The 21,957-nt window shown below is 36.7% G+C and overlaps 1 protein-coding gene across 1 annotated transcript; it reads left to right on the forward strand.

The window, feature by feature from the left end:
* The first annotated feature begins 1,058 nt into the window (after positions 1 to 1,058).
* On the forward strand, positions 1,059 to 13,021 carry spc24 (SPC24 component of NDC80 kinetochore complex). Its single transcript, XM_062036425.1, has 6 exons — positions 1,059 to 1,204; positions 7,926 to 8,098; positions 9,653 to 9,797; positions 9,933 to 10,037; positions 12,671 to 12,747; positions 12,807 to 13,021. The coding sequence occupies exons 2-6, from the start codon at positions 7,936 to 7,938 to the stop codon at positions 12,911 to 12,913; spliced, it is 597 nt and encodes a 198-aa protein (XP_061892409.1). The 5' UTR covers positions 1,059 to 1,204; positions 7,926 to 7,935; the 3' UTR covers positions 12,914 to 13,021.
* Positions 13,022 to 21,957: the final 8,936 nt, after the last annotated feature.

Raw genomic sequence — 21,957 nt, forward strand, 5'->3', positions numbered from 1 at the left:
AGGTCTGAGTACAATTTTTTTTAATGCCCATTTTGTCAAAGAAAACTTTGTTTTCATATGGCAAATACAAAATATACAATATTACCCCCAACATATTTCAGTATGTTTGATGTGAATTAATTTTAGCCTTTAATTGGTCAATAATTCATAACATTGATTTTGACTTGTGTTTTTATGTAACTCTTGCTGCCTCTTGGCCAGAACTCCTTTGAAAAAGAGGTTTAATCACAATGGGATGTTAAAGGTTAAATCAGGGGTGTCAAACTCATTTTAGATCGGGGGCCACATGGAGAAAAATCTACTCGAGTGGGCCGGACTGGTAAAATCATGGCACGACAACTTAAAAATCGACAACTTCAGATTGTTTTCTTTGTTCAAAAATAGAACAAAATGTTTTTTTTTACACTTACATGCGGTTAATAGTGTTCTATCTTTATTTGTCGTTATTTATATTTTCAGAATCTTGTGATAATGTTCATCAGTCAACTCATTGTTCATTTTCAATCTATCAAAATAAAAATTTGATCAAAATCAAATTACAGTATGTTATTTATGTAGTTTGATCATTTTCCTCGACTGGTGTACTAACGTGGTTTATTTTGTATATATGTAGCATCGTCTACAAAGATACAAAGAATTGCTATTGCGACATCTAGTGGACACATTTACGACAGCTGTTTCTTTCATTCAAAAATTTCAGATACATTTTTATACTTAGCAAACTCATCCCACGGGCCGGATAAAACCTGTTCACGGGCCTGATCCGGCCCTCGGGCCCTACGTTTGACACACCTGGGTTAAATGAAATCAAATAAAAATAACATTGATTTTGATTAATTATTTTTTAACATTGGGACAAGCGGTAAAAAAATGGATGGATGGACTGTCATAAAGGAAAAAAAACGCCTGCGTGGCAGCTTTGTATTATTAGAAGCAAGCGACATTACAACTTTTTATTGTTCAAATTTCACTTGTTTGATCTTTTGGTACACTTTTTTAATGTTATTTTTTTTCGTTTTAGTAGAATTTGTCGCGGGGACTTAAAAATGAGCTTCGGCCACACTTGCTGTTTAGACTAGCACGTCTTCCTCTCCTGAACAGAGACGACGCTACATAAAAAATATGACGCTGTCCTACTTCCGCCCGTCGGCAGCGAAGAAGAAAGGTCGCGGGCTCCGTTCGAACCAAGAGAAGCAGCTGCACGGTAGTAACTTTGCTATTTTACTGTAAAAGACATTTCCCATCCCAATATTATTACCGTAGTCACGCCTTAAACTGTTTTTTGGTCTTAAGCTATTTATTGTTATTAGTGTTGTTTGTGTCGTAGTTTACGTAGCTTTCGTGCGGCTGTAAACTTACACGCTGTAACCGTGTACGTTTTACATGTTTTATAACTAACAATTAGGTATGTTAAAAGTTGTACATGTTCGCTAACTAGCTAAAAATATTTGCCGTTGGTCAATTTGGGAAGTTACATTTCATGGTTGGGTTTGAAACCCAAAGCCAATGGCCACATAACAGCCCAATCCAGATCCCTTAAAAAAATACTCCAGTGATCATTTCAATTTAAAATTAGATGAGTGGGACTGGTCCCCTGTGCTTGCGAGCAACCTGGTCGATGTTGCTTGGGATCGCTTCAAAACAGCGTTCCTAAAGATACTAAATGACATGGCTCCCGTGAAAACAGTCAGGATCAAAGCCCGCTCTGAACCATGGATGAATCCGGACCTATTAGCTGCCATAAAAGACAGAGACAGAAAATACTCCGAATACCAAAAGTGTAAAACAGAAGTAGATAAACAACCCAATAATAACAACCTCAAATCACTCCTTTCAACTCTCAAAAAGCAATGCAATAAATTAAGAAATAATTCAACCAACCTGACTAAATCCTTTAAAAAAAATACATTAACGACAAAATAGAGGAAAACACAAATAAGCCACGTGAGCTCTGGAAAATTCTCAACAACCAGCTTCCCGGTTGCAGCCAAAAACTTAAAACCTGACTCACCAACATCAGCATCAAGGAGGGTGACTCCCTCATTACAGACAAAATGGAGGTAGCAAGCAGACTTAACGCCTTTTTCACCAGCATAGCCGCAACTCTTGTCAACAAGCTGTCCCACCACTGGTCGCTTTGGTGTAGAACACATTAAAGCCTCTACAGAAAGCTAGGAGTATCCAACAATGATTTCAAATTAAAAATGGCCACAGCTGATGAGGTGCTTAAAAAATTTAGCGCGCTCCACCCAAACAAGGCCACCGGCCTTGATAATATTCCCTCCAGATTCCTCAGGGACTCTGCCTCCATCATTGCCCCAATCATCACGCACATAATAAACCTCTCAATTTCACAAGGCCAAGTACCAAAAGATTTTAAGATAGCAAGAGTAACTCCCCTCTTTAAAAAAGGAAGCAAATTGGAACCTGGCAACTACCGACCTGTTTCTATTCTCAGTTCCACTTCGAAAGTAATGGAAAAAATAGTTTATGAACAGGTCGATAGTTACCTTGCCACTAATAAACTCATGTACAAATTCCAATCCGGCTTCAGAACTAACCACTCCACTGACACATGCCTTCTCTATCTGACCGACCACATCAAACATGAGGTGGACGCGGGCAAATACTGCGGCATGGTCATGCTGGACCTTCAGAAGGCCTTTGACACCGTTAACCACGCTATACTGTTGGATAAGCTCAGAGCAATCGGATTTAACAAAACCTCATCGAGCTGGATGCAATCTTACTTGCAGGGGAGGGAACAGGTGGTAGAGGTGAACGGCACCGTGCCCCCCCCCCCCTCTCAGTAAGCTGTGGAGTCCCCCAAGGCAGTATATTAGGGCCTTTACGGTTCCTAATATACATAAACGACTTGTCATCGGCATGCGACTGTGAATTGTTCTTGTTTGCGGATGACTCGGCCTTGCTGATATCAGACAAGGACAAGTCACAGGTGGAGAAAATCCTCAGTGCTGAACTCTGTTGAACTTGCACCTGGCTCGCTGACAACAAGCTATCCATACACTTGGGTAAAATGGAATCCATCCTGTTTGGGTCCCACATCAACCTTAAAGGCCTACTGAAATGAATTTTTTAAAATTTAAACGGGGATTATGTATGACACATATACTATGTTTCATACTTGATCATTTTGCGATATTGCCATATTTTTGCTGAAAGGATTTAGTAGAGAATATCGACGATAAAGTTCGCAACTTTTGGTCGCTGATTAAAAAAAGCCTTGCCTGTACCGGAAGTAGCGTGACGTTGCAGGTTGAAGGGCTCCTCACATTTCCCCATTGTTTACACCAGCAGCGAGAGCTATTCGGACCGAGAAAGCGACCATTTCCCCATTAATTTGAGCGAGGATGAAAGATTCGTGGATGAGGTACGTGAGAGTGAAGGAATAGAGTGCAGTGCAGGACGTATCTTTTTCCGCTCTGACCGTAACTTAGGTAAAAGGGCTCATTGGATTCCACACTTTCTCCTTTTTCTATTGTGGATCACGGATTTGTATTTTAAACCACCTCGGATACTATATCCTCTTGAAAATGAGAGTCGAGAACGCGAAAAGGACATTCACAGTGACTTTTATCTCCAGGACAATACATCGGTGAAGCACTTTAGCTACGGAGCTAACGTGATAGCATCGTGCTTAAATGCAGATAGAAACAAAATAAATAAGCCCCTGACTGGAAGGATAGACAGAAGATCAACAATACTACTATCAGGAGACACCGAACCAAACACTGGACCTGTAACCACACGGTTAATGCTGTGCCGCCTGTCGAAGCCTAGCAATGCTGTTGCTAACGACGCTATTGAAGCTAACTTAGCTACGGGACCTCGTCAGAGCTATGATAAAAACATTAGCGCTCCACCTACGCCAGCCCTCATCTGCTAATCAACACCCGTGCTCACCTGCGTTCCAGCGATCGACGGCGCGACGAAGGACTTCACCCGATCATCGATGCGGTCGGCGGCTAGCGTCGGATAGCGCGTCTGCTATCCAACTCAAAGTCCTCCTGGTTGTGTTGCTGCAGCCAGCCGCTAATACACCGATCCCACCTACAGCTTTCTTCTTTGCAGTCTCCATTGTTCATTAAACAAATTGAAAAAGATTCACCAACACAGATAGATAAGATGTCCAGAATACTGTGGAATTTTGCGATGAAAACGGAGCTGTTTGTATAGTGATACAATGTGTCCGAATACGTTTTCAACCGGAAGTTTCCCGGGAAATTTAAAATTGCACTTTATAAGTTAACCCGGCCGTATTGGCATGTGTTGCAATGTTAAGATTTCATCATTGATATATAAACTATCAGACTGCGTTGTCGGTAGTAGTGGGTTTCGGTAGGCCTTTAAGAAAGTCAATGACTTCACTATAAAAGTGGGTGACATTGTTATCACCAGGAAAGATGAGGTCACCTACCGAGGTTCCATTCTAGAGGCTAATCTTTCCTGTGATAAAATGGCAACCAAGGTAATCAAAAAGGTCAACCAACAAACAAGATTTCTCTATAGAATCTCCTATCTGGTCAACAAAAGCACCATGAGGATTCTGGCGGGAACTCTCGTTCAACCTTTTTTCGATTACGGTTGCACCTCCTGGTACCCTAGCACCTCCAAAACCCTCAAATCTAAACTTCAAACATCCCAGAACAAGTTAGTCAGATTACTTCTAGACCTCCACCCCAGATACCCCCTCACTCCTACCCACTTCTCCAAAGTGGGCTGGCTCAGGGTGGAGGACAGAGTAAAACAACTTACACTGAGCCTAGTCTATAAAATCCACTACACCTCCCTGATACCGAAGTACATGTCAAACTACTTCCTTAACGTAAATGACTGCCATAACCACAACACCAGGGGGAGCTCCACTAACCACGTTAAACCCAGATTCCAATCTAACAAAGGTCTTAACTCATTCTCTTTCTATGCCACATCAATGTGGAATGCGCTCCCAACAGGTATAAAAGAAAGGGCATCTCTATCCTCCTTCAAAACCGCAATAAAAGTACACCTCCAGGCAGCTACAACCCTAAACTAACACCCTCCCCGGATTGTTAATAATCAAATGTAAACAATCAAATGCAGATACTTTTTCTTATGCTTTCAAATGCAGATACTTTTTCTTATGCCTTCTGATCTCTCTCACTCTCTCACTCTATCTATCTATCTATCTATCTATCTATCTATCTATCTATCTATCTATCTATCTATCTATCTATCTATCTATCTATCTATCTATCTATCTATCTATCTATCTATCTATCTATCTATCTATCTATCCATCCATCCATCCATCTATCCATCTATCCATCTATCCATCTATCCATCTATCCATCTATCCATCTATCCATCTATCCATCTATCTATCTATCTATCTATCTATCTATCTATCTATCTATCTATCTACCTACCTACCTACCTACCTACACTACTTGCTGCACATATCCTACCAAGTCAGACCTACACTGTTCCAATATCCATTTCTCTGTTCTCAATTGTTGATGACTGATGATAACAACCAAACCTAACCCTCCACACCCCGGATTGTAAATAATTCAATGTGATTATCTTGTGTGATGACTGTATTATGATATATATATCTGTATCATTAATCAATTTAAGTGGACCCCCACTTAAACAAGTTGAAAAACTTATTCAGGTGTTACCATTTAGTGGTCAATTGTATGGGATATGTACTTCACTGGGCAACCTACTAATAAAAGTCTCAATCAATCAATCAAAGTGATACTGCACATTTTGGTATTGATTAGATACCAAGTACATCCGGGATTTCTGATATTGGTTTCGACACTTCACTGATTTTGCATTTAATTGTGTGAACGCTAAGGTTTTTATTCTTCTTCTTCTTCTCCAGATTTTGGCGCACTCTACCTTCCACATTTTCCATCCGATTCAAACCGTTCCAACTTCAAACTGTTCAGCCTATTCGGGAATCCAAAAATTCCCAGATTTTCGAGAATTCCAGGTTTTCCGGGACATTTTTCCCATTCAAAATGAACTGGCCATTTTTCAAACTTCCACATTTTTCAACCGATTCCAAACTATTCCGCCTTGAACACATTCCACTCATCCTGGAAATTCAAACGATAATTTTTCCAAGTTCAAAGAAATTCCAGGAATTCCCTTTGTTTCAAACCCTTTTTTGACTCTTTCCGGCGACTACTCCTTCCACATTTTTCAACCCACTTCAACCGTTGTACTGTCCAAACCTTCCTCTTAAAAATTCCCGGTTTTCCCGAAATTCCTGGAATTCCTTAATACCATTTCTCAATTAAAATGTTACTACTTCAACATTTCTTGACCGATTTTGAAAAATTCCAACACCAACCATTTCAATGCATTCGGAACATTGAAGTGTTTTAATATTTTCCAAAAAAATCCCACTTTTCCTGAAATTTCCATGAAATTCCCATTGCAATGAATGGGACATTTTTCAAAGTTCCACATTTTTCATCCAATTCAAACCGTTCCAACTCCAAGATATTTAGCCTGTTCAAAATTGTGTGCTCTCCTTCAACAATTTAAAAAAAATTCCCAGATTTCCAAAAATTCCCAGTTTTCAGGGACATTTTTCCCATTTAAAATGAATTCCACCTTCCACAATTCCCACATTTTTCAACCGATTCAAACCATTCCAACATCAACACATTCTACTCATCCAACTAACACTTTCCCAAGTTCCAAACCAAATTCAGTTTTTCCTGGAAATTCAAACTCTTCAACATTCAAACCATTCCAACATTCAAACTATTCTTACATTCATACTACATTCTGTCAGCATTTCAGTTCAACTTCAGCATTGGAGCATTCACACGCAATTCCTTCAGGAATTCCCTCTTCTCGTTGATGAATAAAACACAGGTCAACATTTTTGAGGCACACTTATTCGAACAATTTAACAATATTTTAATACGATAGTAACTAATTCCTTTTCCTTCCATATAACAGTTTGAGCAAATTAGAGCCGGTTTTGTAAAATAACTCAACAAAATCAAAAACTACCATTAAGATGCTTCCATTTTTGCCTCCAGAGTCCTCTTGTGTAAATAATGTAATATAGTAATTTACAAAAGAAAATGTATTTGTGAAAAGAAAACTGTGAAATATACAGTAAATCCAATCACACTGATCATATGAAATATACATACGATTGATATTTGCTCTAATCTGCCCAATACCTAGTTTATGACCGTTATTAATATACCACTGCAAACATCAAGAATCAAGTAAATATTACTATATATGTACTATACATAGGCACCCATCTACATTTCTTCCAAGCGGGTGCACGTTGTGTGTGTGTATTAAAAATAAAAATAGACAATCAGCCAAGGTAATATCCCATATGATTTGTGGCTTTATTATTTTGTAAAACAAACCAAACTCGCCACAAAATTAACTACAACACGATTGATTTTTCAAAAATTATTTTAAGGATTGAAAGTTGCCATTAATACCACGTGGGTGCTCGGCATTGTCCGTGGGTGCTCGGGCCCCGAAGCACCCACGGGAGCGGCGCCTATGGTACTATATACTTTTAAGTACGTTTATTTAATTTTTTAAAACTGTATTTTGATATTTATTTTAGTGCTATGTTTATTCAACTTTCATTTGCAATTCATCTTAGTTTTATTTTCGTATATATTTAAACAGTGTTACCGTTCAAAGTGTGTGTAATGTTAGTGGCCAACAATATTGAATAGACTTGTTAAATGAAAAGCCTTGTTTTTAACGAATGCTTAGGCCAACTGTATTTTTAATGTTGGTCATTAAGGTGGTACTTGGAGAGCCAAGTGTTTTGTGAGGTGGTACTTGGTGAAAATAGTTTGAGAAGCAGCGCTTTATATCATGTGATGACGCTAACATGTTTCCTTTCTTGCGGCCAGTTTCCCTAAAATGTCTGGAGGGGATAAATTTCAAGACTTTGAGGAGACACTGGAAGCCCTGGTGGCCATCAGTAGCAGTCAACCGGAGAAACTGATAGGAGTGAAGAATGAACTTAAGGCCCTTGTTGACCAACATGCAGAGACCAAAAAGATCATGATGCAGATGCTACAAGGCATGGACTCACACATTTATCACAGCTTTTCACTTTGCGTCTAAAATGTTGTTCATTTCTTAACATTTTTGTTTTGTTTTTCGTGATTTTTGCTCATATTGGTTGTCTTTCTCTTACCGTCCATAAAAAAGACATGCACATGCGTTGTGACCAATTGTACAAATTAGATGCCGTATTTTTCGGTAGTATAAGTCGCACCGGCCGAAATGCATAATAAAGAAGGAAAAAAACATATATAAGTCGCACTAGAGTATAAGTCGCATTTTTTGGGGACATGTATTTGATAAAACCCAACACCAAGAATAGACATTTGAAAGGCAATTTAAAATAAATAAAGAATAGTGAACAACAGGCTGAATAAGTGTACGTTATATGACCCATAAATAACCAACTGAGAACGTATGTTACCGTAACATATTATGGTAATAGTCATTCAAATAACTATAACATATAGAACATGCTATACGTTTACCAAACAATCTGTCACTCCTAATCGCTAAATCCGATGAAATCTTATACGTCTAGTCTCTTACGTGAATGAGCTAAATAATATTTGATATTTTACGGTAGTGTGTTAATAATTTCACACATAAGTCGCTCCTGAGTATAAGTCGCACCCCCGGCCAAACTATGAAAAAAAACTGCGACTTATAGTCCAACAAATACGGTAATTACGTCACCACTGATTGATGACTCCTGGGTGCCAATGGCCACCTACAATATTTTGATCTAATAAGAAGTTAAATTTTTTAGTTTGCCGAGTTCCACTCATAATTCTCGCTGGTTTGCATAAAGCACTGAACAATTTTTTTACATGAAAAACAACTTTTGCTATATCAGTGATTCATTTATTCATACCAATAGTGAGCGCCATCTAGTGGTACGCCAAATAATCACTTATGGTAATTAAATCTTTTAAATACAGTGTTACTGTTCAAAACTGTGTAATGTTACAGTGGTCAAAATATTAAATATACTCTACCTTGTTTTAATGAACATTTAGGCCCACTTTCCTACTGTATTTTAATGTTGGTCTTTAAGGTGGTACTTGGAAAGCCAAATGTTGTCTGAAGTGGTACTTGGTGGAAAAAAGTTTGAGAACCACTAAACTATATTTATTAGGGGTGTAAAAAAATTGACTTTTGAATGAATCGCGATTCTTATGTGTAATTATTCTTAATCGATTCTAAAAGAAATAATAAATATAAGTATTTTTTCCTCCAAATCTGTCCTGTCCAGCCACTTTCGTAAATATTTGGGTAGAATTTTATCAAACATAAACAGTTTTCTTTGAAGTAATATAGAAATTGATCATAGCTCCATTTTATGGAGGAATGTAGTTAATCATAGAACTGGCACCCAATGGTATTAAATTATTGATTTTGAATCCAGAATTGTTTTAAACCGATTCCGAATTGAATCGTTACCCCCAGGAAATCGAATCGTGTGGTGCCTAAAGATTCATAGCCCTTTTATTTATACCACACTAAAATAAACCCAGTGATAGTCTATAGTTAGCATTGTTGCTTTTTCAGCTTTATTTTTTTTTAACAGAAGTGGCTCAGCATGAGGAGAATGTTGGCCAAAGACTCCTTGATGTGGAAGAGGAGAAGAAACGAAGAGAGAAGGAGCTGGATAGTCTGGAGGAGCAGCTGAGACAGTGCACTGCCAAGAGCCAGACAATGGACTCAGAATTGCAGTATCCTTTTTTTCTTAACCACATTTCGACAAATGTGGTTAGAATAGTGTTGTTCGACAAATGTGGTTAGAATAGTGTTGTAAAATAATTTCATAATTTGTGAAAGTTTGTGAGCGTTCTTAACCACTACATCAGGTTCCTGCAGAATGAGTTGGATATGCTGAGGAGCTCAGAAGATGACCTCAACGCTCTTGCGAGGGTGGTGGACGAAGACACCACTGAGATCATCCCGTCCGCAATGTAAGTGTCCTTTTATCGGTCCAATTACAACAATTCAACCTCATTTTTCGTACGCGCCTCTTTACGTATGATTCAGGGGGTTTTTTTGCGAAGATTTATTCTTGGTCTTTGTATACCGTCTCCGTTGTCGTGCGGCCAAACACTGTCTGGGTGTGGGTTTTTATCCAAGCTATTGCAATGGATTACTAACAAAAACCAAGATACCAATGAGTGACACTTTAGATACCACTGTAATTTTCTAAAGGGTTATTTCCCCTTGCGCTAATAGATATTTTTAAATTTTGTTGTACAGTGTTACACTCAAGGCCCGGGGGGCAGATCTGGCCCGCTAACTGATTTTATTTGGCCGGTCAAAGCCTAAAAATAATATGCGTCAAAAAGTACTTTATCTTTCTGTCTGTCCATTGAGACAGAGAAAAATACATGCATATTTGTAAAGTTAAATATCTAAAAATGCAACTCATTATATTATCACACATTCTAAACATTTTAATAAAAACATCCATCCATCTTCGTCCGCTTATCCAAAGTCGGGTCGCGGGGGCAGCAGCCAAAGCAGGGAAGCCCAGTCTTCCCGTTCCCCAGCTACTTCGTCCAGCTCTTCCCTGGGGAACCTGAGGCGTTCCCAGGCCATCTGGGAGACATAGGCCCGGTCTACATTAAACCGGATAACTCCTTAAACGAATAGTTATTTACTGTAGCTTAAGCCCCTTGTCAGCCACACTAAACTATCGTTTAAGGTCCCCCTCCTTGGATAATTTTTTACACGGGTAAGTGCGCCATGTATTTCTTGAATTTCCGGCTCTTAGCTTTGTATGGACTCACTGATTGTTTACAAATTGAGTTCGGAGAGAAGGTGACATCAGAAAGACCGCGCCCCACACAGGACGTGAAGCCAGCTTCATAACAACTGGTTTCGTAACTCGGAAGTAACCACTAGAAAGATGGAGGGGAATCATCCAGACACGCCCGTGTTTCTCCTTCCTCTACATGTACAGACACTTGTGGAAACCACACATTAATAGAAAGAAAGGCGCGATTGCAGTTATTTTGGATACAGCACTCTCAGACGGCAACATAGCGATGTTGAGTGACGGTTTTGGATAAGGCTTGGAAGAACGGCAGCCTGGTGGGATATGTTTGTCAACGAGTGTGTTGTGCTAAAGCAATGGCAAGAGAACTTTCGAATGTTCAGGTCAGCTGTGATTCTACTTACCGAAAAACGTTGTCCATTTGTCGAAGGGGAGACAACGAGAATGTGGGCTCCCGTGGATGTGATTTTAAAAAAAGGTAGCGTGTGCTTTGTATTACCTGGCCGTCGAGGGAAGACTAGGGAAAACAGCGAATGCATTTGGACTGGCAAAGTAGACTATCAGTTATTGTCCGCCATGTATGTCTAGCGATTACTCAACGTCTTGGTCCAGAGTATATTAAGTTTGATAACAAGTTGTTTACTTTCACATGTCCATTAAAGATTTGATTAATTTATGATGGCTCAGGTGTGATTTACTACAATAGGGCCCCACAGCACGCTGGATTTCAGTTAATTGAAATACCACAACACTGGATATTGTTCAGATAAGTAAATTTAGTTTAAGAACTTGCACACAAAGCAGCACTGGAGGTGACTATGACGTGCGCATTTTCCACTCATGCGTACTAGGTCGCGTTGCGCCGGCGGACGGAGGGGGGGAGGGGGTCTTAAACGACAGCTCTGTGTGTGTGTGTGTGTGTGTGTGTGTGTGTGTGTGTGTGTGTGTGTGTGTGTGTGTGTGTGTGTGTGTGTGTGTATGTGTGTGTGTGTGTGTGTGTGTGTGTGTACACAAGGATACGGTTAGGTGGGATTTACCCTGGATAACCTTAGCTGGCTTAGTGTAGAAGGGGCCATAGTGTCTTCCCCGTGGTCTCCTACCGGTCGGACGCCCCCTAAACAAAAACTCTCCACCTATTTGACTAATGAACATTATTATAATTTATTCAGAAAGTATTAAAAAAATGACAAATGAAGATAGAATACTATTAATTGCAATATGTTAGTGTTAAAAAAACCAAAACATGATTTGTACATTTTTCGATAAAGCTTGGTCGATTTTTGAACAAAGAAAACAATCTGAAGTTGTCTTTATTTTTAAATTATCATGCCATTATTTTACCAGTCCGGTCCACTCAAACTGTCCATAGTTTTCCTCCATGTGGCCCCTAAGGTAAAATAAGTTTGACAATATGCCAACATACTGTGCAATGAACGAGCCCATTTACAGGCTAACAAAAATTAGCATCATTATTCACATACTTAAATCGTATGATGTGGGATCTGAGTTGAGGATGTCGTTGTGGCTTGTGCAGCCCTTTGAGACACTTGTGATTAAGGGCTATATAAATACACTTTAATTAAATTAATGTATGGAAACACTGTGCTGCGCAGTACTGTTTGTCACTTTTCGTAAAAACGGTAGCCCGAATGTGTTTTGTTCTGTTTAAATTAGATACACAATTCTTACATCTAATGTAAGGCAGTAACTGGAGGATTTTTATTTTTTTTACTTTATGGAGTATTTTATCGAAACAAACATACTATAGTACTATGTTTAAAATCAGGCTTCTGTAATATTTGTTGTATTCTTGCTCAACAGACATGTCGTGAATCTGTTCCACGTCATAACAAAGATCAAGTGGGAATACGACACAGAGTCACACATTCTAAAAGGAGGTACTGTCCAGTGTTGTCATATTTTGTGTGAGTCCACCCACATTTCTCTTCTCTTGCAGTGCATTATGGGAAAGACCTGGCGACACCCATTCAAATTGACACCTCTGTGCAATCCCCCTGTGACGTAAGCGACAAGTTGTGGCGTTTTGTGAACCCTGAGTGGTAAATGGTGGTTTTGTGCCTGATCTGTAAATGTTTTTCACTTGCAACAGTGGCTAATATTTTAAAGTTTTGTTCTGTAGCAATTATATGTAATAAAGTGGGTGTTTTGCAACTTGCTCACATTTTTTAAACCAAAACAATATAACAAAAACACAAAAGTGGTTTAGCTGAAAATATCTGTTTTTAATTCAATATTTGACTCATTTATTATATTGAATACAAACTGTTGGTTGGCCCAATTAAAATAGCTGACTTTCATGTCTGTCGCTCACGACTGTCTCCAAATCAGAGTTTTGACTAACTATATATATTTTAAATTTTTTTCCCTCAAATCAACTGCTTACCTTAAATCAGTGACTCTCAAACTGTGGTACGTGTACATCCTAATGGTATGTGGGCTCCATCTGGTGGCATGCCAAAGAATCATTTGATTAAATATTCAAACACAGTGTTACTGTTCAAACTGTGTATAATGTTACAATGGCCAAAATATTAAATATACTTGGAGGTGGGGGGGAAAACTCTGCCTTGTTTTTAATGAATACTTAGGCCTCCTACGCCACTGTATTTTAATGGTGTTCTTTTGGAAGATTATTCTAAGAAGTACAGTATTTGGGCCATTCCACCACATTGATGCAATTTGCCTTTCCAGGACATAAAATGTATAAATTCAAGATAAAGTTTATCGTAAAATAAATTTTAAAATTACCGGTAAGCAAAGTGTCTTACTGATTGCATAATCAATACATACAATTGAAAAAGATACATTTGAACTACTTTGAACATTGGAAAAATATCATTTGTTGCTTGTCCTTGCTTTCTAAAATTAGGCTTTAATGAAAGTTTTTTTTCAAAATTTGCGCTTTAGTCATGTCCCTAAGTTTGGACTCAGTCCTGTTTCCTGACATTATTCCCTCGCAAAAATGTCAACTATTCCACAAGTCACATGGTCCACAGGAAGTGATGTGAAGGCCAAAAGTAAGTTCATTCATGTATTTTTCTGTATATTCAAAGATATTTCAGCTATAGTTTAGTGTTACAATCTCAGCGCAGCCCTATTACCTATATACTGTAAGTTTATTTTCAAAATATTTTTTGTATATTTAAATATATGTCTATATTTCATGTTTTTTTGCTAATTCTAGGCTAGCAAATTTACTCCTGTTACTTTCAGTCCCGATATTCCAAAGTAATCTTCACCTTAGGAACCGTGTACAAAAGTGAAATGCCGTATTTTTCGGACGTTAAGGCGCACTCAAAATCCTTAAATGTTCTCAAAAATCGGCAGTGCGCCTAATGTATGTATTAATAACCTCAAAGCTATTTTATTTGGTACATGGTGTAACACGTGTGACCAGTAGATGGCAGTCACACATAAGAGATTCCTGGGCCATCTATAGCGTATGGATAACTGGGTTTTAAAGTTGGTTCCAAACATGGTGCTCTGTAGTCACGTTAGGGGCTTTTGATCAATCTTTTTAGAGATTGTCTGGCCGTACGCTCTCTGATTGGTCAAAAGTCTCTCACGTGACCACAGGGCGCCATGTTTGGAACCATCTCTGAAAGATAGAGTCCATACTCTCTCTGTACACGGCTCTGAGAAAATTCTGTGGACGGCAGGTTGACGCCCCCTGTTCAATAAATGACGCTAGCAAGTACAGGTTGGCAAGCAAGCCCAAAACTTTGATGTTTCTTTTAGAATATAGAACATTACACACCACGCTCAAAAATCTGTCATTGTTTAGTACGACTTAGGTAAACTACGAAGCCGCAACGCTTGATGGATTGTCAGAGCATTATAGCTACCATAGTCAGACGTACTGTGCTTCAACATACAAGTATTAATGTGTATGAGGACCCCAAAACGACACCTATTGGGAGACATTATCTGGAGTTTTGTTTCGCAATATTATGCAAAACCAACTTTTCTTACCTATAGGTACCAGCTTTATGTGTTTTTTGGGATCTGCGTAAGTCCGGAAAATTAGCGTAGTCTGTAGTCAATAAGCTCCTTGTTCTCTATCCTCTTGTTGTGGGACATTCATCCTAGTAGTAACGTACAGTTGTAACTTGTATCTTTTCAGTAAACTCGCTATGGAAGCACTAAAAACTACCCGTACAACAAAGAGGGTGGGGAGAAGACACTGTCAAAGTGGAAAAATAAAATCGCCCACAAAACGGCGCATCCTGAAGCGCTGGTCAAAAAACGACTTGCAGATGGTCTGTAAAACATCATCTATGCAACGTTTTGACCGAACAACCACCATGACATGTTATGTAGACCACAAGAAAATGTTTAAATGTAGAAAAAATCATAATATGATCCCTTTTTTAATGCGCCTTATAATCCTGTGTGCCTTTTGTATGAAAGTAGACCCGCTCATCGGCGGTGCGCTCTTAAGTCAGAACAATTCGGTAGTTATAGACCACATGTTGAATTATTCATTATTTGTGTTATCGGTATTTAGTGTTGGAAAAAACAAGACATTTCAGTGTTTTTTTTGCTAATGGCACCACATTTGTGGAATTTTAGATTGTCTAATACAGAAAGTGTTTTGTTATAACGTTTGAAAATAAATAAGCGTTTGAAAAAAAAAAATAAAAAAATGTTGGCTTGATATCAGAAGATATACGTTGTTTACATTTCTGCAGTGCATCCGGTGCAATCCTATCAAGTATTACAAGTAATATTGAAGTGATTAGAACACATAGTAAGACTAATACACAAACAATCCACACTTGAACATGAAGTGGCTGCTTCAACTAGACCAGTTTTTCAACAATGACCACCTCAGAAAACACTTGGCTCTCCAAGGACCACCATAATGACCCACATTAAGACACTGTAGCATAGTAGGCCCAAATATCCATTAAAAACTATGCAGATGTTTTATTTAACAAGGATATTTCATATGTTTGCCCACTGTAACATTACACACAGTTTGAACAGTCACACTGTTTGAATATTTCATTGATTCTCTGGCGTGCCACATTTTGTAAATCACTGAACTCGGCCGTTTGATTTGTACTTTCACTAATAAAAAAGCACAAAACAGTAAGGCTTGACATTTGGGAAGAGATACGTTTGGCCAGAAGGTGGCGCCATACCAAAGGGGAAGATTTCATTAGTAGCAACAGGCTGGTACTAAATATTAGTGAAGATAATTTAACATTTATTTAAGATAAAGATTGATGTAATTCATTTTGAATATTAAAAACCTATTAATTATATATACAGCATTTCAACATTGCGATAACAAACTTTAAAAGGGGGGACATAGTTTCTATTCCAACTGTACAATTTGGACTTTAGTACAAACATGTTATGTTGTGTGTTCACACTGTAAAACTGACTAAAATCATGTACAAATATTTTATGAATACTGAATTTTCCCTTTTAATTTTTGACACACTGACTTATTCTGCAGCTGTTATACTCTCCTTCAAATAAATACATCTCAGTCATGCAGTATAATACTCAATGCACCTGTGCAAGCTAATGAGATCCAGTAGATTTTTATTTGCGAAGGTGCCATACAATTTTGAAGTAAAGATATGTATTGTAAATTTTGGCTTTTTAAAAAAAATTTGGTTTGGTATTATTGTGTAGACTTTTATTGTATTGCAATATTTGATCATGATGGGATTCATGACTACTTGAAGGGAGCTGCTCCTTGAAAAGAGCTGTTCAAAAGACGGGCTTATTATTAAATCCATCCATACTTCTCTTATACTGTTTTGTTTTGTCAGGGAAGCAATTATCGTGATGAGATAATAAGCAGGTGAGAATAACACAATTTACACAAATATTACTTTATTAGTGGGAATTAGACTGCTGGCCCCGCGACCTCACCTCAGATAAGCGGAAGAAGATGGATGGATGGATGGATGGATAGTGGGAATTACTCTAAAATATTGGATAACATGTTTTCAATACAAACATTCCACAAGATGGTGCCTTAACCTCATACTTTGACACACTTTTGAATGTTCACTCACTTAAAAAATGTTGTAGCACAAAAAATACACAAATAAGTAAGAATAAAAAGTATTTATGTGTAAATTCAACTAGAATAAAAATGAGGATGTAATAGAAATTTGAAGACAAAATTGTACTTCCCGACCTTTAACAACGAACAAGAAAAGTGAATCCAAATTAAAATGTTTTATAAAAAAAATAAAAAGTTTTGTCGGAATAATAACATTTTATAGAAATATTACTTAATTAGTTGGAATGATGCTTGAATATTGGATGTATTTTTGTTGTCGTCGTAAACATTCCACAAGGTGCTGCCATAACCTCATGCTTTGACATAAAAAAATACAAAAAATAAGAATACAAATTATTTATGTGTACATTAAACTAGAATAAAAATGAGGACATAATATACATTTGTAGACACAATTGTACTGCCTGAACTTTAACAACGAACCAAACAAGGGAATCTAAATAAAAAAATAGTTTATAAAGTTAAGTCAGAATAATTACATTTTACACAAATGTTACGTAAATAGTGGGAATGATGCTTAAATATATTGGATATATTTCTGTTGTCATTGTAAATATTCCACAAGGTGGTGCCACAACCTCATGCTTTGACAGGAACATCACTTTTGAATTTTCGCTCACTTTAAAAAATGTTGTAGACTTGTAGTTGTAGCACAAGAGCATTTTAAGAATACAAAAAAAATACACAAATAAGTAAGACTAAAAATTATTTATGTGAATATTAAACTAGAATAAAAATTCGGACATATTAGACATTTGAAGACAAAATTGTACTACCTGACCTTTGACAACGAACCAGAAAAGGGAATCTAAATTAAAACGATAATAATTTAAAAAGTTATGTCAGAATAATTTGATTCTACACAAATATTAAGTAAATAGTGGGAATGATGCTTAAATATATTGGACATATTTTTGTTTTGTTGTCATTGTAAACATTCCACAAGGTGGTGCCACAACCTCATGCTTTGAGAGGAACCTCACCAAAAAATGAGGCATAAGAGCATTTTAAGAATACGAACAAAATACACAAATAAATGATAAAAGTATTTATGTGTAAATTAAACTAGAATAAAAATTAAGACATAATATAATTTTGAAGACAAAATTGTACTGCCTGACCTTTAACAACGAACCAGAAAAGGGAATCTAAATGAAAAATAAGTTTAAAAGTTATGTCAGAATAATTTGATTTTACACAAATATTACGTAATTAGTGGGAATGATGCTTAAATATATTGGATATATTTTTGTTTTGTTTTGTTGTCATTGTAAACATTCCACAAGGTTGTGCCACAACCTCATGCTTGAACAGCAACATCACCTAAAAAATGAGGCATAAGAGCATTTTAAGAATACAAAAAAACCCCAACACAAATAAGTGATAATAAATGTATTTATGAATAAATTAAACTACAATAAAAATTAGGACATAATATAATTTTGAAGACTGAATTGTACGGCCTGACCTTTAACAACGAACCAGAAAAGGGAATCTAAATAAAAAATAATTAAAAATAAGTTAAAAAGTTATGTCAGAATAATGACATTTTACACAAATATTACATAATTAGTGGAAATGATGCTTAAATATATTGAATATAGTTTTGTTGTCATTGTAAACATTCCACAAGGTGGTTCCATAACCTCATGTTTTTGAATTTTCGCACACACTTAAAAAATGTTGTAGCACAAGAGCATTTTAAGAATACAAAAAAAATAATATATATACAAATAAGTAAGAATAAAAAGTATTTATTTGTAAATTAAACCACAATACAAATGAGGACATAATAGAAATTTGAAGACACAATTGTACTGCCTGACCTTTAACAACAAACCAAAAAAGGTAAAAATATAATTCAAAAAGTTTTGTCAGGATATTTACATTTTACACGATAATTACATTTTACACAAATATTACGTAATTAGTGGGAATGATGCTTAACTATATTATATATATTTTTGTTTTGTTTTGTTATTGTAAAGATTCCACAAGGTGGTGCCACAACCTCATGCTTTGACAGGAACGTCACCTAAAAGTGAGGCATAAGAGCATTTTAAGAATACAAAAGAAATACACAAATACGTGATAATAAATGTATTTATGTGTAAATTAAACTAGAATAAAAAGGACATATAGAACATAGGACATATTTTTAATTTGAAGACAAAATTGTACTGCCTGACCTTCAACAACAAACCAGAAAAGGGAATCTAAATAAAAAATAAGTAAAAAAGTTATGTCAGAATAATGACATTTTACACAGATATTACATAATTAGTGAAAAAAATGGGTAAAAATATTAGATGTATTTTAGTTTTGTTGTCACTGTAAACATTCCACAAGGTGGTGCCACAACTTCATGTTTTTGAATTTTCGCACACTTAAAAAATGTTGTAGCACAAGAGCATTTTAAGAATACAAAAAAAAAAAAAAATCACAAATAAGTAACAATACAAAGTATGTATGTGTAAATTAAACTAGAATACAAATGAGGACACAATAGAAATTTGAAGACACAATTGTACTGCCTGACCTTCAACAACAAACCAGAAAAGGGAATCTAAATTAAAAGAATAAATAAATAAGTAAAAAAGTAATGTCAGAATAATGACATTTTACACAGATATTACATAATTAGTGGAAATGATGCGTGAAAATAGATATATTTTTGTTTTGTTGTCATTGTAAACATTCCAGAAGGTGGTGCCACAACTTCATGTTTTTGAATTTTCGCACACTTAAAAAATGTTGTAGCACAAGAGCATTTTAAGAATACAAAAAAAAAAAATACACAAATGAGTAAGAATACAAAGTATGTATGTGTAAATTAAACTACAATACAAATGAGGACATAATAGAAATTTGAAGACAAAATTGTACTGCCTGACCTTCAACAACGAACTGGAAAGGGAATCCAAATAAATATAATTCAAAAAGTTTTGTCAGGATAATTACATTTTACACAAATATTAGGTAATTAGTGGGAATGATGCTTAAATATATTGGATATTTTTTTGTTTTGTAAAAATAATTTGAAAAGTTAATCCAAATGCCGCTAGCTTTTCTTTGACTCTGGACTAGTTCTTGCTGCAGGTCAATTCCAATTTTTTTTGGCCTATTTGCGACCTGTATCTGATTTTTTCGTGTCAGTGTGAACAGTGCAATTCTGGATTTTTTTCATATCCGACCCAGGTCTCTTTGGTATGTGGAAATACATCGGACAAGTATGCGATGCAACCTCAAAGTGAACGCCCCCACGTTCAGGTCACATTCATCCGACCAAAACGTCATCAAAAAGCAATAAGCGTCATAATTATTTGCCAAAATATACGGTTACAGAATAGTTGACAACGGAGCAGAAAACAGGTGAAAATAAAATGTTTTAGTAACTCACCTGCAAGTTCCAGCACTCCTGTTTCTGACTACTCGCCCACAGACGCTCTTCAAGCAGACATCCAAGCAAATTATCCCTTAAAACGGCAAAATACTTGTCCTCTTCTTTCTTAATCTTCTATCCGCAATAATTAGATGCAGGAAATGTTGAGTTTGATCGCACAAAATCTCTGAAATTGCCACAATTGCGCCAGTTTTGAGAGTGACCAGCGTAGAAGCCATGTTGACTTCCGTAAACACTGCAGTGCGTGCGACTTCATGACGTTGTGCGGGTCAGATTGCATTCACATTAGAAATTTCACTAAAAACATTGGATTTGACAAAAAAATCTGAATTGGACATTTGACCCTGCAGTGTGAACGTAGTCTCAGACTCATTTTCTAGTCCGGATGTCAGTCAGGTGACGCTGGATCTGCGTGCACGTTAAAAAACGTCTCGCGACTGCAAATCGGTTCTCCTAGCGACGTCCAAAAGACTCGATCCGTTCACGAACGCCACATCCCGACTTGCTTAAATGAATCTGTCGTCTGGCCTGCTGAGGAACACAATCTGATGACATCATAGTGAGGACAGGGCGTAAAAGTCTATGGCAGTTTTTGATTTCATTCATAATATCCTTCTAAAATAGTCCTCAACATACGGTCATGTCAATCACAGTTTATTCAAATTCATGTCACTGATAAAAAGAAAACATCACACATTGAAAACTTAGGAACTCTCTAGTCTAGAGCAGTGGTGTCCACAGTGCCATTTGTGGCCCACATCGTGTTGAAAATAGACGGTTAAAATGTCAGGAAAAAAAAGAGCAAAAAGATGTAATTCAATTAGAAAAAGCTGACAATTTGATACAATATTTCAAAAGTCTGAAGCAGGGGTCCCCAAACTTTTTGACTCAGGGGCTGCATTGGGTTAAAAAAAATTGGCATCCTTACAAGCCTGTTTCGCAGGTTTATTAACTCCCCTGAAGAGTAAGGGAGTTAATAAACCTGTTTCGCAGGTTTATTAACTCCCCTGAAGAGTAAGGGAGTTAATAAACTCCCTGAAGAGCAGGGAAACCTGCGAAACAGGCTTGTAGGGATGAAATAGCCTCTGTGTTTTTTCCTGACCTAACGTATGTTTTGCTCTACCCTGGTATTGAGCACTGTATTACGGATAAACCTCAGTATCCTCGGCTATATATATATGCATGTATTATATGTATGTATTATATATATATATATATATATATATATATATATATATATATATATATATATATATATATATATATATATATATATATATATATATATATATATATATATATATATTCCGAGTACGATGACGTCACGTTATTGATGGGAAAAATACAATATAATTTGCCTGAGTGGCTAGGAGACACCGAGAGTAACAAGCGGTAGAAAATTAATTAGAAAGGACAGATAAAAAAAAAAGTTTTTGTTTAGGGACCCCTGGTCTAAAGTATGTGGGATATATATATATACACACACTACCGTTCAAAAGTTTGGGGTCACCCAAAGAATTTTGTGGAATAGCCTTCATTTCTAAGAACAAGAATAGACTGTCGAATTTCAGATGAAAGTTCTCTTTTTCTGGCCATTTTGAGCGTTTAATTGGCCCCACAAATGTGATGCTCCAG

The sequence above is a fragment of the Entelurus aequoreus genome, linkage group LG25 (genome assembly GCF_033978785.1).
Source record: "Entelurus aequoreus isolate RoL-2023_Sb linkage group LG25, RoL_Eaeq_v1.1, whole genome shotgun sequence".
In the NCBI taxonomy this organism is placed as follows: Eukaryota; Metazoa; Chordata; class Actinopteri; order Syngnathiformes; family Syngnathidae; genus Entelurus; species Entelurus aequoreus.